This window comes from Lates calcarifer, linkage group LG18 (assembly GCF_001640805.2).
Source record: "Lates calcarifer isolate ASB-BC8 linkage group LG18, TLL_Latcal_v3, whole genome shotgun sequence".
In the NCBI taxonomy this organism is placed as follows: domain Eukaryota; kingdom Metazoa; phylum Chordata; class Actinopteri; family Centropomidae; genus Lates; species Lates calcarifer.
Window position 1 is genome coordinate 12,974,433 of NC_066850.1, and position 20,543 is coordinate 12,994,975.

At 39.6% G+C, this 20,543-nt stretch overlaps 1 protein-coding gene across 2 annotated transcripts in view; it reads right to left on the minus strand.

Moving 5' to 3' along the window:
* The window catches only part of LOC108895871 (thyrotropin-releasing hormone-degrading ectoenzyme), a 211,152-nt gene that overhangs the window by 96,308 nt on the left and 94,301 nt on the right, over positions 1-20,543 (minus strand). For both annotated transcript variants that reach the window (XR_007815013.1, XM_018694825.2), the window contains exons 6-10: positions 15,653-15,766; positions 9,369-9,506; positions 7,996-8,061; positions 3,520-3,585; positions 2,735-2,913 (exon numbers count right to left, since the gene is read on the minus strand). Coding sequence is in view for 1 of the 2 variants with exons in the window: in XM_018694825.2 (XP_018550341.1) it covers positions 2,735-2,913; positions 3,520-3,585; positions 7,996-8,061; positions 9,369-9,506; positions 15,653-15,766 (563 nt within the window). In the remaining variant the exon portion in view is untranslated. The remainder of the gene's footprint in view (positions 1-2,734; positions 2,914-3,519; positions 3,586-7,995; positions 8,062-9,368; positions 9,507-15,652; positions 15,767-20,543) is intronic.

Below are 20,543 nucleotides of genomic sequence, written 5' to 3' on the forward strand. Positions count from 1 at the left end.
CCCATGTTTGAACAAATATTCGAATTTCGAATAAAAAGTGCTGCAGTATTTAAACTCCAATTCATACCTACAGTCTTCACTAGTCACTCAGTCACCTTTGTTATTTCCTCTTTTTGCCTGCACTCTCATCACTCTGCCTGCCCTGCTAATTGACTATGTCCATCCAGTGTTGCAAGCCCTGGATCTCTGATCTCTCACTATTGACTCAGACTCACCTGCCCATCTCCAGGAGAACCTTGCCCCACTCAGCCAAATGACCCATTGTCCCCTGGTGGACCTCTGGCCTCTGCCTCCCTCGACCTCACTCAGTCTATTCAAGCTACAATAAACCTTTTAAAACTGCTCTCACCTACTGGTCTGTGTTCTGCATATTTTTTTCTGCATCATGGAAAACAGCTTATCCAACAAAAATATTATAATCATCATCTAGTCACCTAGATCTACAATTGGCACAGCAGTTGGCTGACTTTCTTTATAAAAAGCAACAATAACATTCACAGCAACAGCTGCAGCTCTAATTGTACAATACGTGGGTTTAAAGCCTGACTGCAACAGCTGAAGGGCGTTATTATAGTTGTGAGTTTCACACTTATTCAAGGATTTTAGACTGACTGGACCCAAAGGCCGACAAACATAACATAAACAGAACATTTCTAAGAATCCAGTGTTTTCCAGCAGTTTAAGTCAACAGCATGTAACACTGTGGGACACTGTTGTGCTTCTGAACGCAGCTCTGCAGGATCAAACAGCAGCATCAGCCTCTTATTCAATCCACTGCCGCTGTGCTCAGCTGTGACGACAGTTCAGCTAAAAGCACAACATTTTTTTTTTTTTTTTAAGTGTTGGCGAATGCCTCGGGACCACCAAGTGTGTCTGAACGCAGCTCCCAACACCCCACGAGACTAAACAAGAGCAAAAAAGAAAACTTCACCTACAACAAACAGCTTCAGTTCATCAGCTGACGAGACCTCGGGAACGACTGTGCAGAGGAGCTCAAGCGAAACACAAAAGACTCCAGATGAAAGAAGAACAGAGGAGGAGTGGAGCATAAAATAAAAAAAGAAGGTGAAGAAACTTTTGGTGAAAAACTGAGTAGGTCAGAGTGATTGTAAATGTCACATACTGTACAAAAACATGACAGAATGCAATGAAAGAAAGGAGGAAAGAAAAGATGTGAACAACAGGTAAAAAAAAAGAGGAAAGGAGCTGATGAAGTATTGATGGAGGAGAAAGTGGGTCGATAAAACAGCGAAGAGAATAAACTCCAGAGGTTGTGAAATGTGTGAATAAAACATCATGTGAATCAAATATAAATGAAACATAAATGATGTAAAGGTGGTAAAGAATGTGGGGAAAAACTGCAAAAGTGCTTTTTTGAGAGAAAACGCAGTGTGATCACTGAAAGGACAAACTTAGTGCTCAGTGAGGTGTGAAACGGAGAGTTTCAGGAGGATCCTCTCGGTGGTGAATGACTAAATATGAACCAGATTCACAGTCTCAAGTGTCCCCCAGAGGTTGCTGGGACTCCATATTTATATAAACTTGACTAAGCCTTTGATTCCTCAAGTGAAGAGACTTCTTGTCAAGAAATCTTGGAGAAGCCAGGACCAGTTACAACCTGCGTTAAGCTGCAGAGAGACTAAAATCCACCTGAGGAGATGTACCAGTGTGGCCACAAGGAGCAGGGAACAGGAAACAGCTCTAAGGATCTCTGTCCTGCTGTTTTTATTTCCCATACAAATTCTGCATTGACAGCCCTGAACGCCCTCAGAGCATCATCAAGTCACATTTTGTGAGTCAAATCAGGGTCTTTTAAACAGATGCACTCAATTGTTGACTTTTACAGAGGAACCCTAGAATATCTGCTTGTTAAGTCTGGTGTCACAACAGATGAAAATACTGTTTCCACGTCCAACTTCACTGAGGCTCTCCTGTTTTCAAGATGCTACAGTGCTATGTCCCGTGTTGTTTGAATAAGTCCAAAAAGTGAGTCCAAAAAACCTTAAAAATTAGCACCTGTTACTAAAAGCAGGTAACCCTGATGTAAGCTTTGGGCTTATATCTAAGGCAAGCCAGCTAGATTACCTTATCTAATTATTTTTGCTATTTTGGGGAGCACAGAGAGGACTGACAACCAAAACACAAAGATGGTGGCTCATAGCAAGAAACACCCTGTAACATCTACAGCCTATATCAGGGGTACCTGCTTTTACTAGGGGGTGATAATGTTAGCTAGGTTAGCTTGCTATTGTTACCACCTGCTGGCATCAAACTTTGTTTTTCTTCATTATTTTAAAAATTGCAACTTACAACCTGCAGTCAGCTGCCTCTCATTGTAGTGGTTTTAATTGTCACAGGTAGAGTCAGCTGCTCCTCACAGACGAGTCACAGGACATGTTTGTTTTGATTTTCTGCTGCCGCTCACTGTGTGTTTGCTGTTCTCAGAGGTTGATACATGTACGATTTCAAATAAAACTTTAAGTCCCTTAACCTCAAGTGTCACCAGATAAACCAAAACTGAGCTTGACAAAAGCTTTTTTGGTTCGAATTTTGTTGGTGCACCATTTTGTTTACTTATTTCTCTACTTAATAAATCATGAGCTGACTTGATTAACCACAGACTTTACTTGTGTTTGGTTCTTCTTGATTTTCCTCTCATGTTTTAAAGGTCAAAGGTCACCACCACATGATAACAAGCTTCAGTCTATAAAACAGATTTTAGACTCAGCCCTACCTGTTGTTGCTTCTCACTTCCTGTCCATACAGGAAGTGCTCCTGTTTGATAGTGATGTAATGAGTGGGGAGCTGCTCTGATTGGTTCTTGGTGATGGTGATGACAGGGTAGCCCATTTGTAGAGTCCACCGGTCCATCATCTCTCCAATGTTGATATCCTGCCCCTCTGAACGCATAGCCTGCACAAAACACAAAGTCAATAATCAATGACGCTCAATGACTAATTTACACTAATTAATCAATGACTACTTACATTATTAATGAGTTCATTATCCATCCTAACAGTTCATCAATAACCTGGTAAGAGGTTAACCAATTATTTAGTTTAGAATCATTTAATTAGAGAACAACAGCTGACACTCAGGTGACTAAAAACCTGATTGGCTGGTGGCTAATTAAGGAGCAGTCTCAGGATAACGAACAGCTCTGACAAAAGCCGAAGCTAATTTAAGCAACAGTTTTTCCGGAAGCTCCTTGTGTGTGGGACAAACAAGCCTCGCCTCCACCTGTCAGTCGTGTTACCATGGCAACAAGACTTTCACCATCTCTGTCTCCGCGCGTCGGTCTTAACGAGCGTCTCTCTGGTCTTTATTAGACCTGTTTGGTTAAATAATTAACAGCCTCAGTCAGTCTGGCTGTTTCTATCCCAGAGGAGCCAAATGTGGAATAGTTCCAGGGGTTAAAGCCCTGCTGTGGAGCAAGGCACTAATGCTGCTGCAGGGGTCAGAGGTATGACTGTCCTGCCCTGGGGTGGGGAGTGGGGATGTACAGGGAGTAAGAGTTACCTGAGAAAGTTTGCTCCAAAGGTCGTCTCTGGCTGCGTTGCTGTACATGTGACTCAGCAGATAATCCTGTAAAACACAGATCAGTCTGCAGCTTAAACACACCATGTGACAGGAAATTACATCACCAGTAGATTTTTAACACAACCTCTAGCTGTCCAACATATCTTGACTTTCCTCACCAACTACCGTTATGCATTGCACCTGAATAGTGTCCAGTTTTCTGACAATTTACAGTATAAGTGTACGTGCTTTGCTTCTTTTTCTATCACTTCTTTTTTCCGCTGCTACGTTTTCATCCTCTCATGTTTGACCGAGGACAGACTGGACGCTATAGTGATAAATAAAAAGTGCAATTATTATAGCCAGAGCTAGCTAGAAGAAAAGAAGTGATAGAAATAGAGGTAAAATAAGACATCACCACTTTACACCACTGGAGACAGCTCTTGGTGAGTGAAGGACTTCAGTTTGTTACTGACTTAGCAACATGTAAATAAGTAGCTGTGAATGCTAACATTAGCTATGTAGCAATGGCAAAAACTTACATATAGCACTATTAAGGACAGGAAAAAGATTAAATGGTTAAATTCTCAAAACTTAGGAGTTATTATTTCTGTAAATGAACTTATAACAAGTAAGAAAAAGCTGCTTCAACAGCATGCACGTTGTTGCAATTTTTTTTTCTTGGACATAGGTAAGTAGCTAGCTATATAGGCAAATTACGTTTAAATTCTTTATCAAAGCTCTGATTGGTCTGTTTCTCTCTGTGTAGCACCAGACATGAAATAAATGAGCTGTGGGAATTGATTCAGACTCAGACTACATCTGATTATCATTACATTTACTCCCAAAGGTATTGAAAAGTGCAAAATGGTTGCATGTATATACAGTTTAGTAGGAGACTCGTCTGTACAGGTGATTTTCACCTATCACATCCTATATGAACATGAAATCTAAGTGACATGACGAGCCAGTCGGGTTTAGAGGTGCCATGTTGACTCTAAAGGGCTTTGGACTCAATCCCCACTCTGACTTCAAAACTCTACGTTATATTTCCTGAGCTAATGAACAAAGTGAAGACTCAAAAGCTGCCAAAGAATCTCCCAGTTCAAAAGGGGGTTTAGTGGTTTGGTGGCTTCCGTTCAAAAAACCTGTAATTCGTTGGTGACGTTTGTTGTTGCGTCTGGTTTGATCTCCGTCTGTTTCATTCCCACTGCAGAGAACTGGCGTGAAAGCTCAGGGAGTGTGGTAGTAGATGGTTCGGTTTGTAATAAAACAAGAAAAAGGCAGGAAAGTAGCACAAGATAACACAGAACACCTACAGAGAAAGAGCTCTAATCTGTTTCTCAGCGATAGAGGAAACTCCTCTGTCCTCTGAGTGTGTGTTAGTGTGGATTCCTCACAAACAGTCAGTCAGTTGTCGTGTTGTGTACGGAGGTTGATAAGGCAAGAAGGAGCTCTTTATTGGAACAAGATGACACACATGATAACAACAAGGAGTGTGGGGGTGTGTGTGTGGCTTTGATAACTTAGACTCTGTCACCTTCACTAAAGCTGACATGAACAGAGATAAAACACCACACACACAAACACCTAGTCTGATCCTGATCCCAATCCAAACACAGTTTTAACAGTGTGATACACCTAAACCAAACTGTTTTCACAGATAACAACCACTGAGGAAGAAAACGATGGGTTGAGCGATAATAATTTCATTAAAAGAAATCTGTTATCAACAGCTATGTGGGTTGAGGTGAAAAATTTCTGGCATTACAGACACAGGTTTAGAGGTTTTATGATAACATGGACTGTTTTCCTCAACCACGACCGCCATCAAGACACTGAACACATCCAGGTTCCTGAATGGGCCACTCTTGCTTTTTATTGCCTGAGCTTTAAAAACCCTAAAACAGGATTTCCTACATCTAACTAAAATTACCGCCCTATGGTTGTATGCCTCTGCCAAGCAGTCCAGTTGCAGTTATTTAGCATTAGCCTATGATTTCTTGAATTGTGGCCAAAAACATGTTTTGGTCCGTAAAAGTGACCTTTGACCACTAGAATCTTATCAGTTAATCTCTTGAGTCCAACTTAAAATTTGTGCCATCTTTGTTGGGATTCCCTCCAGGCATTCCTGAAGGCTAAAAATGTGTTTAGTGATGTAACAGTGACCATAGCCTCTGACTACTGCTCCAACTGTGTAGTCCCACTCACTGAACTGAAACATGACCGAACGGTGTAAATTACCCATGATCCTTGACTCCTGGAGCAGGAAGTGCTGTCACTGTAACAAACAAACCAAACTCTGTATATAATTCTTGATATTTTCAAAGTTTCCTGGCTGGATATCAGAGATGAACGCTGGTTTTTAATGACTTCAGATTCTTTTTAACTGATCTACAGTTCAGCATTACTCTTGAACTTTCTGGACCTGATTCCAACAGTTTAAGCTGCTGACTGTCACTCAGTTAGAGGGAGATCGTAGCTGCTCACTAAAGTTGCACAGAACAACAACAGGTGTTCAGGGAGCAGAGTGGGAATGACAGAGGCTCCATTCTCCTTATTTTAAGTCAGCCCGTCATCACAATAACTCTGAAGCTGTTATTTTAAGGTAAAATACATGTTGTTTTAATTACTAAACAGAATTTGAGACATTCTGGAACTTGCAGATGCAGACTGCAAATTTCCTATAACATTATAAGAGAAGTGAGAGTCTTATCTTTTGTAACAACACTGCAAATGAAATGAAAACTTTTATGGAATTGAGTTTTGGCTAAATTATTTGGACTGAGGCACCTGTCACACCACAAATTGTCAGAATGAAACTCCTTCATGTGTCGTTGCGCTTGGTTTGTATGGTTTGTTATATGTTATATTTTTCACCAAGCACCTGATTAGAGCGTAAAAATGCTCTGGGAATGAGTTTAAATTTGTGAGTCTTTTTTTGCAGAAGGAACGTATGAAGAGAAACTACTGAGGAAAATATTTTCCCAAGACTTTTTCATGCAGCTGAGGACTGAAACTAATGTTCTTATTAGGTGCTGTTGCGTAATGTTCAGCACATTGTATATGGACCTATGTGTATCTCACACACACACACACACACACACAGAGAGAGTATACTCTGTGTGCTCTGCTGCTGGATCAGCAGTGTTTTTATATAGCATCTGGTTCTCAGTGTGATCCAGGTCACTGACAGTTTCTGCATGGAAATCAGGACACAGTGTATCTGTATTGTGTCTGTATGTGTGTGGAGGGGGGGATTAATGCATATTTCCATAACTGTATTCAGAATAAAAACTGCATTTAACCCACTTTCACCTTACATTATATGACATCATTTTTACAATAACTGAATATCTATTTTTTTCCAAATTTTGTGGATAAAATGTGTCTCAGTGCTGGAAAGTAAACCTTTAACTGACCAGTTTTTGGTGCTCTGTTGTTTCTGTGATGAACATGAACCATCAGAGAGCCAGTAAGCAGCTAATTATGGCTAAATGATAATTAATGCAGCACAGTCCATCATTAAAACCACTAACATGTGTTTAAGTAGGTAAAATCAATAAATTCATGACTGTACTGCTTCAAAAATAAGTAAAAATTTTACTTTTCAATTATTATTGACTTGTTTACAGAAAACATTGGGAGTGACCCCCTTTACTTTTTGCTTTCACTCTGATCCATGTTTCATCACTTTGTACAACTGCCAGCAATGCCCTGAAGCCACTATAGATCAATTTATTTAATTCTTCTTTGAACTTGTCCCAAAGTAAACTGTAGCGGAAGGAAAAACAAACTTTTTACACTTTGACATAAAAATGTAGCTACTACCAACAACACTGATGCCAGATTCTTATTATTTCTTTTAGGGGTGGGGTTGTGAGACGCTGAATTTTATAGATATTCTATATAACTCTTTATTTATTCTATATAAGTATCTTTTACATTTCTGGCAGTATGGAGGAAGCTGTGAACCAACTCATTACCTATGTATTTCTAAAACCTTGGCTACTGTCCTGGATACCTGAAATCGATCAGTTAAACATTACAAATTGAACCTCTGTAAGACTTGAAATTGGCTCCAAAAACATTTCATTTTGTCCTTTTTTTTTTTACATTTGCAGCTTTACTCTACTTGAATTCGGGTCAGTTACACAGGATTTCTGGACTCTAACCGCTGACATGGTTTTACAGCTGAGAAAAAGTAGAAAAACTTTCTCTCAAACTGCCCCTGCAGCCAGATCCACTTATTTGCTGCCCATCTGTATGCTCACTATGTTCCAAACAGTCAGAGTTTAGCCAAAATATGGCTGCACACACACACACACACATACACACACACAGCCTCTGTCTGAGCCTGACCATATTGTGCTGGGGACAAATCATTTTAAAGCCAAAACCCAACTGTCCCAATTGTCCCTCAGATACATAAACCTCTGTGTACTCAGCTGGACCTGCAGGACGACATGAACTTACGTTGAGACCTTTCTGGAACAGCGGCTGTCCCATCACGTTAGCCAGCATCCGGATCAGCGCTGCCCCCTACAGATGGCACAGGGAAACACACTTTTGAATGCAACAGCAGGTGAAAACTCTCTCATCTTTACCATTATACAAATTGATTCATTGATTTAGAATAGCTGTGGTCTGTGGACAAAGTAGATCAGTGCCGCGCTTTCGAGCAAGTTAAAGTTTGACATGACTTCCCACTTTTCAATTCCAAATAACCCTGCTCCGTCTGATTACAAAACTTCTCCACAAAAGAGATGTGGTATGGTTTGCAGACAGGAGTTGATGGTATAAATATATGCCTTGAATAAACTGATACTGAGGTTAGTGACCAAGTGCGTTGTGCTAGCTAACTCAGCTGGTCACTGTGGCTGATTAGACCCAGGTTTTTTGATAGAAAAGCTACCTTGACCCTCTGAGATCCACATAGACACATTTCCGTTTTTGCATACCTTTGTGTTTTGCCTTATAAAGTTTTTTGTCATTTTTGACAGTATCATTTAGTTTTACTCATCCCAGAATCAGCACAACCTCAGCGAATAATATCTGTCACCCAATAAGGACTCCTATACACTACAATAGAGGATATTTGGTTTTCTGTAAAACAGCCCTGTGAACCATGATATTGTTGCACACACTTCTTTGGATTGTGCTAGAAGTGGTTTGAAGCTTCTAGCTTCTTTCATCTATTTGGGCATTATCCATGGGGTTTTTCTTTTTTGCCAGAAATTTGCCATGTTTTCCTGTCTGTATATCCATAAATATGATAAGCATCATGGTAGTTCCTGTCTCAAACAGGAATGACGCTTTAAAGACAAGGTGGTATTTGGAAATGTATACCCTCCCTTCAGAGGGTTAACTGATAAAGAATGTTTGATTCTGCTGGTAAATTCCCTTATTGTGAGTCATTTTCTCTCATTTGATCTAATTGTGGTTTGAAGGTTTGGGAAAAAACACCTCTTATAACAAGTTAGTCAGAGTTGTGTTAGACTAAAACTCAACAGCACACGAGAGCAATTCCACCATCTCGAGTTGCTACCATTGAGGAATAACTACATCTCAGCGTGATTCATAATACTTTTGTAGGGTTTAATACCAACGTATTTGGTTGTAGATTTGGAGGCTCAAGAAACTGGAATCAGTTACCATGTATATAAAACATTTCTCAACCCCTTTGTCTTGAGTAATTCTGTCGTTGATAATACATACTGTATTTATTGCATTGTGTTTGGCCTCAAGCAGTCGCCATGTCACCATGTTCCCAGCACCTTATTTTATTACAATCGATGAATTCATTATGGGGACAACTTAATTTTGCTGTGGTTTCGCCTGGCTCTTACCTTTTTGTAGGCGATCCAGTCGAAGACTCGGTCGATGTCCGTTGCTTGTTCTACCTCCTGGGAGATTGGGTGGGAGGAGCTTAGGCCATCCAACAGCATCACCTCATGGAGGACGTCTGTCAGAAAGCGTTGCTTCTCCTGAAAACACAAATGTTTGTTTTTGTCAGTTATGGCGACGCTGTATAGATGTTTATTCTCTGGAGGCTGACCGTGACCCGTTAACAGTTACATGTGCAACCAACCCTTAAGTCCAATTCAGACTAAACAAATTCAGCCCAATTGCAATACAATGTTGTTGTGGCCATCGGGAATAACAAACAAGACAATTGAAGAGCAGTGATGTGCCATCTGGGACAGTCCATGACACCCTGACAAAAAGTCTATCATGACAAAATTTTTACTTTTTTCCCCTTGACCCTCCTGCCTGACTACAACCAAGGATGTGAACAATGATTGGTCAGGGTCGAATGTATGGTTGTCCCAGTCTCCCAACCAAGACATGACAGGAATTTACTGCACTTTGATTGGCTAATCTGACATGGTGACAGACTGGGAGTAGGATCCCAGGTTTAACCAATCTTGAACCAGATTCTAACCATAAAGCCATGTCTACCTACACAGTAATATCTGGAATCTGAAGTCTCCACAACATTGGTATGTGATCTGGTGATTGTTTCCACATTGTGATCTGGGAGTTTTGGACTTTAGAGATTGTTTTCCTCCTGCTCAGTTTTCAACAGATTCCAGTGAAGTAATTAAGTTTGGTTTAATTCTCATTTAGATGAACAGACAGTTGGTTCAGTAAGTAAAGGTTTGGTTGTGTAATTACACTGGTTAATCTTTAATTATTGTAATTCTTTGTTGTCATTTTCTCTCATTGTTTTCTCATCATCATTCCTCTTCTTTCAACTCTTTATTCTTTCTTTTGATAATTCACCACTCTCCTTTATCTCCTTATTTCCTTCCTCCATTGTTTGCCTTACTGCATCTATTTCATGTCTCTGTCTTTGTTTTCCATCTTTCTTCCTCTCGTTTTCTCAAATTACTCCTGCTCTTTCTTCTTCTCTCATCTTCTGCTCTTCTGGTTTTGGAGTTTTAATAGACATCTGCAAACATGTTGAGCTTTAACGAGTTCTGTCTAAATTACCCCAGGGATCAGGCTAAATCCGGAGTAGTGTGGCTCTGTCTAATTCATGGATTACAGTGTTTACTATGGAGATTTGGTTTTAATGAACCTCCATCTTGTTAAGCAATGGAATTGGTGGCTTATTAAGTTTTAGTCGTTAATGAACTGAATGAACAGGAACCTTCTTTTAAAATTAACAGTATCTGCTGGGATCCGGCTAATTCTTGGCCCAATGTGGCTCTGTGTAATACATGGATTAAAGTTGTTTATTAAGTAGATGTAGTTTTAATGAATCTACATCTAGTTAAGCAAAAGTTTCTCAAGATATTAAGCTTTTAGTGGACGTCAGAATCAACAAGGTTTTGATTTTACAGCTCCTGCTGGGACCAGACTATTTCTTGGTGGAGGTGGCTTGGTGGCAGTGTCTAATACCATCTAATATCTGGTGTCAGAGTGATTGTGATTGTGAGTTTTAATCCCAGCGGGTATAAATGAGCTCAACTATGTGTTTGTTTATACATGAGTTAGACTGATCCCTCTTCAAAGGATTTGTCTAACTCCTTGGGAAAGACAACTGTTTTCATCTCATATAAACACACACATATAAACAGACAGAATCAGGGGACTCCACCACAAATTATACAATTAGTTAATTAGTTAAATGGCACATTTGGATGAAACCGAAATTAGAGAAAAAATCTGACTAAATGAGACATCAGCTCTAATTAACAAAGACTTTAAATCACCTGGAGAGAGAGAGAGAGGGAGGAAGAGGAGGGAGGAGGGGAGTCCATCTGGCCCATATGGTCATTATGAACCAGATGGACCCACATGTGGAAGGTTGGCTAATAGGCCAGTGTACACACAAACACTCACAGATGGAGGGACAGGACTATGTTCAGAAGCAGCTACTGAACCCATCTTCTCCCTTCATCCTGCTTCACCTCCACTCCTACTTTCCTCATCTTTCTTCCCCGTCTCCTTCCTTGCCTCCTTCCATCTTGATGCTCATTTCAGTGTCATTTAAACTTGGCATGTTTAAGGCCGTTGACAGCTCCCTCTGTGTATCACTGCTGAATACTAATTCTCCTTCCTGTCCGGCTGGTATGTGTCTGCTCAGGTCCACCAATATTTTTCTAGATACATATAAAACTGACTTTAAGACTCTTTAAGACCTTCACAACTCCACACAGAATGTAATTTAATACCTTCACAATTATACCAGCCAGAGTATGCATAATTTATTATTATATAACATTTTTCAGTGCTTCCAGGCAGTATGGAATGATCTTACTGATTTAATTAAATTAATATGATATAAATTAAATATATGATATAATTAATTCATTAACTGGACCTGAATGAGCATCAGAAAATGAATGGATTAACCAATGAAATGTGATTCATTCTTTTAAGTTCAAGGTGAGAAAACAATATTTAAGTCTCTTATAAACTGAATTTGAGGCTTTTGAACATTTTTCTATTGCTTTTTCATCCTTGAGGAAACTGAATTCAATGATTTTTAAGAGTTTTCAAGACCTGCAGATGCCCTGGTACTGTGACACAGCAAAAACTGGGATGACCTGGACCGAAGGTGAAAAGTGCTGCACATCTGTGGGAAAATCTGTAATAGTGTTAGACCAAACTTTATGAACAATATTTCCACTGCAGAAAGAACATCATGAGTGTGTTTTTCTGCTAGAAGAAATCTAAATTAAATGTAGTAAAATAAATAAATAAATAAATAAATTCCATGATTTCTTTAATTTAAGAAACACTCAGAACATCTGGAAAACCCATTACTCTAAATAACTGCAAACACACTTGGAAAAGGGGAGGGTAACTATTACAGCCTCTTTTCTTGTTGGTGTCCATACCTAAGAGAGGATAAGATGAAAATCGATCGTCCTCTGCTCTCTTTAATATGAATATTTCATATTTTCAATTGGAAGTCTGTTGGTTTTACATCAGTCATCTGCAGGTGGACGTTTACTTCTGACCTGCCTCCCTCTTTAAATTCAGTACCGATAAACAGGCTCTGCCTCTTCCACTATGTTGAAGACAACCCCAGAACATCCAAGTGAAAAAATGCAGGAAGTGGTTGGACGCTACTTTTTAATGGACATGGGACGATTAACCACACAAACATTTGCCAAACCCACCAGTCATTCCACATCCTTCAAGTCCTCTCTTGTGTGAAATACTGCCTGAAAACATAAAGCATGAATCTCACCTCTGTTTTGCTTGTCGAAAATTCAATACATATAAACAGACTTTATGCCACATTCACACTACATGATGTCCAGAGTTCTCAGGTTGCTGGACTGTTGACTTGTAATTAGGAACCTTGAAATCATCATGGTTTACCAACTAGATGACTGATCAGTGACAGAGAGGCACAAATTACAAGACTTTTCAAACTCCAAAGAGTATGCCTGGTCGCATGAGAAGGGACACAGGAAATGATGTGATACCATGCATGAGACAGGATTTCTTTTCTTAAAAAATGAATGTCCACAAGAAATGAGCGATCCAAGATGTTTGTGCTGGTTTGCATCTAAAAAACAAGGGGAAAAAAAGAAAGGAACTGGGTCCAAATAGACCACTGAACTTTTCTTGTAGCCCTTTTTGTTGGTGTTGTACAGTTCCTCCCCCAGGTTTCCCCTCATCCTGTATCCTGTGCTCTCATTGGCTGTAGCTCGTCACTGAACTCATTGCGATACACATGTGGGTCACAACACCTTTCACAATACTGGATTTGGGCTCGCTAACAGGTCCAGCTTTGCCATTGATGCGGGGTGTTTATCTGCGATCACAAAAAAAAACTGTTGATAAGAAAATCAGGGCTAAAACTGTGTAGTTTGAGATTCTTTACATGGGTTTAATCTAAAGGTATATATAGAAAAACAAATTGGTGATTAAAATTAAAATCAAATTACACCTGATGGGTCACATTTTCATATGTAGTTACTGTTTTTAAAGTCACATAAATTGAATACAGGGGAGGACAGTAAATTAATAAGAGAGAAGAGAGGCAGGTTATTACTACACTTTCGGTCTAATTCTTCTAAACACATAAATTAGCTGGGTGGAACCTACATTAACTTTTAAGCACTGATGATTAAGGGAAAGATCATGTTGGACCACAATCAAGAGACAAGAAGATGCAAACCGCTGCTTCTGTCAAAGGTTCTTTTTTAGCTCTAATTAATGCACCTTTTCACATTTTAACATCATATTCTGCCTTTAATGTGTTATAAACACTGCATGTTTCACATTCATTTTTATTTTTATTAAACTGATGCGATTGTGCTTCATCTCTTAAATCTAAACTTTAAATCACACATTAGCTCTAAACTGACTTGAAACACCAGCACTGCTCAGTTAAAGTATAATATAATATAATCTGATTTGAGTTGTAATACAGAAGCACTCTACTAGTTATTTCCTTCCTCGTCATATTTTATTTGTTTCATTTCTTTCTGCTGTGTTTTGTTGTTCCCCCTGCAGCGCTGTGACTCACTGCTGATGGAAACGGCTTTTTAAATAAAAAACCTGTAGTATAAATAAATTGCTTTATCAGGAACAGACCGCTTTATCATCATTGTGCTTGTTATTGGAGAAACGCTTTGTTTCTATTAAAGCGTCCAGCCGTGCAGAACCACGGTAACAGGGATTTAAAAATGCCACGTCGCTCAGTATAACAGACTGTGTGTGCGTGCCGTAGATAAGCTGTCGTGGTGTAAACACGTTCTCCGTCACAACGTACTTCAGCAGAAACAAAGCAGGAAAAAGTGAGTGTGTGCTGTAATTTAAAGTTCTGCGGCATTCACTGTTTCTCAGAGAAGTTTTCGCTGAGTTTCCGGAGGGAGAATCTGAGGAATCTGAGGTCTGGGAGTGTTTGAGCAAATCTGAGGAAGAATTCGTTTCTAATTTTATTGTGTTTTGAGCTGACTCACTCTCTGCATATAATAAAAACAGGATTCTATTTATTTATTTATTTATTACCTGGGCTGAATATTATCTGCTGAACTGCAGGAAAACTGTTTTAGAAAAAGGAGGAATCAGATATTGATCCGTTGTGACTGGAGGGCGGTGGAAGAGCTCAGGAGGAGACCTCTCAGTCAGGACTTACTCCTCCTCAAAACACAATTTTAACTTTCTTCTTATAAACACACCATACATACAAATACTGTAATAAGTTATGTAAAGCTTTATACAATAAAGAGGAACAAGGAGGGCTGGTAGAAACAGATCTGTGGCTGGGAATGGGGACTTTCAAAATAAAGTTCCAAACACAATGGACACCTGAAATAACCTCTACTCCACTTGTGCTAAAAAGATAAGATATATTTTGCATCTCCCTGTGGTGGTATCTAACAATGCAGACAGTTTAAGTTTTATCAGCCACCAGCCCAACACAATGGAGCTGAATGGTGTCTTCTTTGTGCGTCAACAAAAACGGCCCCAGTTCCTCTGTTTAATCCTCAGACCTCTCTGTCAACAGTTTCCGCTGGGAATTATTTTCTGCCAAAGTACAAACCAACACCAATGAAAACTGGCCGCAGAGAGACGTCCTCTACTTCTGAGCTGAAGGAAAAAAATATAAACTACTGTGCTGTATTTACTGTCTGGAGGTTTTTAAACTAAATAATCAAATTCATATCTGACTGCCTGAAGCCGTGACCGGAAATTCTCACCTGAAACCATCAGAGAGCAGAGAAATTAAATTCCAAGAGTGAACAGATGGAGCTACAGGATTTTCTGAATCCTGGACTAAAAGATTTATTTTCTGTTTGTCTTTAATAAAAGCTCTTATTACCAAATAATCTGAGAGAAATTCTGCAGGAACAAAACATCACACCACACAGGTATACGTTTCAAAATCACCTGTGGTTAAAAGCTCTGAAAAGCTCATATGTGGACCTTTAATCCTGGATTATCTTGTGTTATACTGTCCCGAAAGTTTTAAAAAGCATAAAGATATCATGGTTTGTCCCATTTTTTTCAGTTATTAAAAAGATAAAAGATTCAATATTTAATGACTCACGTCTCTGACTTGAAGTGTAAGTATACAGTTGAAAGCCGACTAGGAAGATGAATGAGTATGAAGAAAACATAAATACCTGGTTCTAAATGAATTAAACTTTTCACTCACCATGTTCCACTTCGGGAAGAGGAAGTCAGTGCCGACGTACTCAAAGAAATGAGCAAAACCTTCTTTTAACCAGACGTCCTCCCACCAGACCGGAGTCACCAGATCACCAAACCACTGCAAGACGGACAGAGAAGAAATTAATGGATACCTTGATCTGTTCTCTGATATAATATTATCTGAAAAGATTCATAAAGTCTTGTAGACAAATTCTATTTGTGTGTTTAAAGAAACAACATCAGCTAAAAACAAACTGGTCCACACAGAGTTCAACACTGAGGAAGAGTAAAGTATTCAGACTGCTTCTCCTTTTTAACATTTTATGTTGACATAACAAAAAGCAGAATTTTAGAAATTTTGGCAGATTTATTAGAATGGAAAAAACTGAAATACAAATTGAAATACAAAACTGAAAACACAAATATCAACCTAATGGTGTCACTTGATGAAAAGTAAGATGATTGCCTACAACATCAGAATATATCCTCTGGGAACCATGAATGTCTTCCCAAATTTTTATTGTATTTTCATCTAGATAAGGAAAAATGCACGTCAACACAGGCTTACATTGTGTTCTGACCTTACTTAGGTGTGAATGCAATCTGTACATTGCATATACACTGACATTCATACCTACACAATGTCATCACTCCTGAGCACTCCTCGCATCAGAAGTTAGGTACACAGAATGAAACACAGAAAAGTAAATCCATCCAACTCTGAGTAGGGAGGAAGGAAACTTCCCACTCCTGCTCCTCTTGACGGACTCTGACTTTGCCTGATGACGCCAAACCAGCAGCAGCAAGCAGAGCGAACGTCCTGAACCGACAGGACGAAGCGGATCTTATTTATCAGCGATGCCTGGGGGCGACCGGCAGCATTGCTCATAAGTGTGACAAAAGGGAAGCAGGAGGTTTGGCTCCTGTTTACGGGGCATGCTACCACCTGATTGGCCAGCGAGTCTTTTCTCAGGGTGCCTCAGAACCTCAACAGTCAGGTTTAATAAAGGCAGAGCACGTAAAAAAACATAGACTGCAGACTGAACTTTGCTGATAGTGAAACGTACGGCCACAAGAGTAATACGTCTGGACCCCAGCTGTTTCCTGGCAACACAGTCTGAATGGGAACGGTACAACGTTTGGGAACAAATGTGTGTCCCTGCCAGCTTTCTTCCTGAGTCTGAATGTTCCCTTTAAACCTTCAGCTGCAGGGTGGATGGCTGACGATCTTAAAAAAAGAAAAAAGTTCACTGCTAAATTCACTTTAAACCCTCATTAAAGCCTCCATCTGCAGGAGAAGCTCACACTGCTGTTCTAATACCTCTGCACAGTGTGAGTGTGTTTCTTTTACATATTTGGCAGTGTATAGTGTTTCTGCAGTAAATTGTCCTTCAGCTGATCAAAGTCAGTGCGGTAAAGTCCAGCGCAAAGGGAGGCTGAGTGTTAAAGTCCTATTTGAAACTAGTCAGATTTAATTATATAGGCCCAGACTCACAAATCTGTCCACGCAACTGAGACCAACAACACTGACCTTTGTAGATCTAACAGATGCAGTCAAACAGAGTGCTACCACAGCACTTTTGAGACAGATGACCAGGGGAGGTTTATTTGTTTTTAAAGTGAAGCTTAATGGAAATCAGAGGCTGCTGTCTATATGTGGCAGCAGTGGGTGAGGAAACCCGGGAGCGTAGGTGGTGCATAGGGCTGATAATCAAATGCTGGCAGGTGGTGGAAGATGCAATGGTAACACTTCTGTTTGAAGATAAATTGTAAAATTGTTGACCTAGAAAAGCTAAAATTGTGATTTCAGCTTTGAAACGGCTTCAAGTGTTGGCAGAGGTCTTTTTTTATTTGGCAGAGCTTTGATGAAGTTTAAGACCAAATGAAAAAAGTCATGGTTCAACACCTAGAAGGTCTTGTTCATGTCATGTTGGTCCCTTTTTTGGTTTGTGATACAAAAAAGTGAGCGTACTGATGAGGTACGTGTTACACAGTAAATGTACAAATAAAATAAAACAAAACACAGAGATACAATACAAAATCTGTGTGTATGTTTACTGGATGTATGATGTGCGTCTGAAGACAAGATGTAGACGACATGAGGAGAAAGTTTGAGGTCAAAAGTGGGAAAGAAAAGGTTAAAAATAAATAAATAAATATAAACCTCAAGTGTTTCTTAAAAGCTCTAATATATTTGACTTTCCTCTAAAGATCACCACAACGCCAGGAAAAAAACCTACATACCATGCTTTGCATCAGCTAAAGTTCATAGTAAATAAATGCAAATTTAGATGACATGGAGCTTTAGAGTTGATGCACAGTGCAAGACTTTTACATATAAATGAATGTCTTAGATTCAAGCCCTTGCTGCCAAACGAGTTCACACAATGCTGATTCAGATGTGTTGATGACATCAACAACAGCAGTAATGGATACAACAGCTTGGAGTGAAGTGGAAAAACCTGGGAAAAGCTCAAGAAACGTCTCTGATGGTTCAGAGGAAGGATTACAACCTACGGTGAGGAAACTTGGACTGTATTTACTCTCACTGCCAGTAAGGGGAGATAAAAGACGAAGACGATGATGAAGTGGGAGAAATATTAAGACCTCTTATCAGTAGAGCTGTTGTGTGTGATTGACTTTTCCCTCTTTCTCCTGTCTGTCCTGTATTTTATTTAAATGAGTCTGATGTTCTTCCACCACCTAAGTCTTCCTTATGAACCTGTCACCCTGCTTCACCTGTGAGGACACACACAGTCCACGGCTCCTGGAAATGAACTGAAGCAGAAGAATGTGTTCAGACATGCAGACTAACTTCTCCTGCTCTCTCTGGCAGAGTTCAAGTCTGCGTCTGGGCAGGGATTCAAACCGACCTCCCCGTCGGGAGCTGGCAGGCCGCTTGGACATGGTTGCTGCTGTTGCCTGGCTCAACAGGCGCTGGTTCAACTCCCTGAGGCAGCGCTGCAGTCACACCAGAGACCGTGGCAGTTTATGGAAAACAAAACTCAAGAGCCAGATGACGGTGAACCCACATGAGGAGACGTGTGAGGTCAGAAGTTCACCTGCAAACGTGTGACATATTCAGTCTGTATTAAACAAGCTGTTACACTACAAAGCTGCTGTTTTACCACATTTTATTCTCTTTACTTTGGAGCTGTAGCTTCTGTAAAACAGGCAGACAGAAAACCTGGATACTACTGCATAACAATTTACCCTTCTTCTTGTTTCTTCTTCTTGGTACCTTTAGATATTTTCTTTTGGTGAACCAAAGAAAAGTATAATGTAGATGTTCAACTTAAAAAATGACGATGAAGAGGCTCAGGATTTTTTACACGTGTTCTCATTAACACAACAATGCAACTGTTGTAGCTAAATACTGAAATCCGTCTTTAAAATGCTGTTACTAAAATGATGTAACTGGATAAATTTATTCTGCTGCAGTGATTTCTTACAGTTTGCATTTCATGCTAAAATAGCAGCTCACAGTCCAGTTGTGTGGTAAAATATTTTTTATGAATGAACCCAAGTCACAAAATAAAAATAAAAAGACTGAAGTGCTTCGAGAAATGAAGTGAAGCCAGATTATTTTCTCAAGTCTGCTGCTATCTGAGGCTGTCCTCCTTCTCTTCCTCAGCAATGTTTCCCTTAACGACATGTTTACAATTAAGTTACAGTGTCCTCTAGTGGCCATAGCTCTGGTGACAAAAAGAAAAGGAGGAAATGAGGTGACGTTGTTATAGAGCGCTACACCAAAGTATGCACATGTAGGAGGTCAGGGTGGATGGATGGGTCGACAAAACATTGGACGTTAACACAACAGGTCACCGTTTGTCTCCTGTTACCAGTCAACAATCAGCGTTTTTTTAAGCATGACGACAAAGGCCCCCTAACCTTAACAAAGTAGTCATTTGAACCCAAACCACAATGTTTTACTGAATTTAACCAAGCCTTTAAGGGCAGGTCCACAGTTTTTCAAGCCTGTTCACTCTGACCATTAAATAAAACCTAGTTGTAAAGTTTCATCCCTGTCAGTATAAAAGTTCCTGTTTGCGTTTCCTCTGAATGAGCTGAAGAATATTGAGCAGGGTAGTAAGATAACATAACGATGCGTTCAGTGTCAGGTGGTTGATGAAGTGGCTCAATCACACATGTGGGCATCACTTTCAAAATAAGAGGGGAGAGTCCGGTTATGTTACAACTACATGTCCAATAACAATTCTCAGTTGCCTCAAACCACAAATAAAATACAGATAAAATGGCTGAGTGTGATGGATTTTCCTTTTCGATCATTATAACCTCAGGTCAGCACTTTTAAGATGAATTGAAACCACTGAGTATGATGAGAAATGGATCAAATTATTCTTCTGTGGTTTGTATTGTGCTTCCAGGAAGAAAAAAAACTAAAAATGAATGAATGGGAATAAAAATGTATGTCACCAACAGAGTATTTGGTGAGATTTCAGCTTTAAAGGAAAACTATAAATTCTAAAGTATTCTGATCAAAGAGTGGATCTCCACAAAATCCAGATTTTTTTGTCTGACAAACTGCTGCTGAGCCACTCATTCATTAAACTCATTAAAAATTTCATGCAGTTTGCTCAAGCCTCCTGACAATAAAAAAAAAATTTAAAAAAATAACTGATTTTACACTGGAGAGATTTTTTTGTTTCATAGTGACAGACTGCATGAAAATGACTGACGCTCTATAGCTGTTACTACTTCTGTAATAATTAAAAATGACGACTTGTGTAGTTTCCACAACACACTTGTCTTCATTAGCTCTTCTGTCATCTCTCATCCTGTTTCAGCCTCATTACAACACACACACAAAATAGCCTACAGTGGGTTGGCCATGTCTGCTGGGGAGGTTGTCTCAGGTTGCTATGGCTGTACTG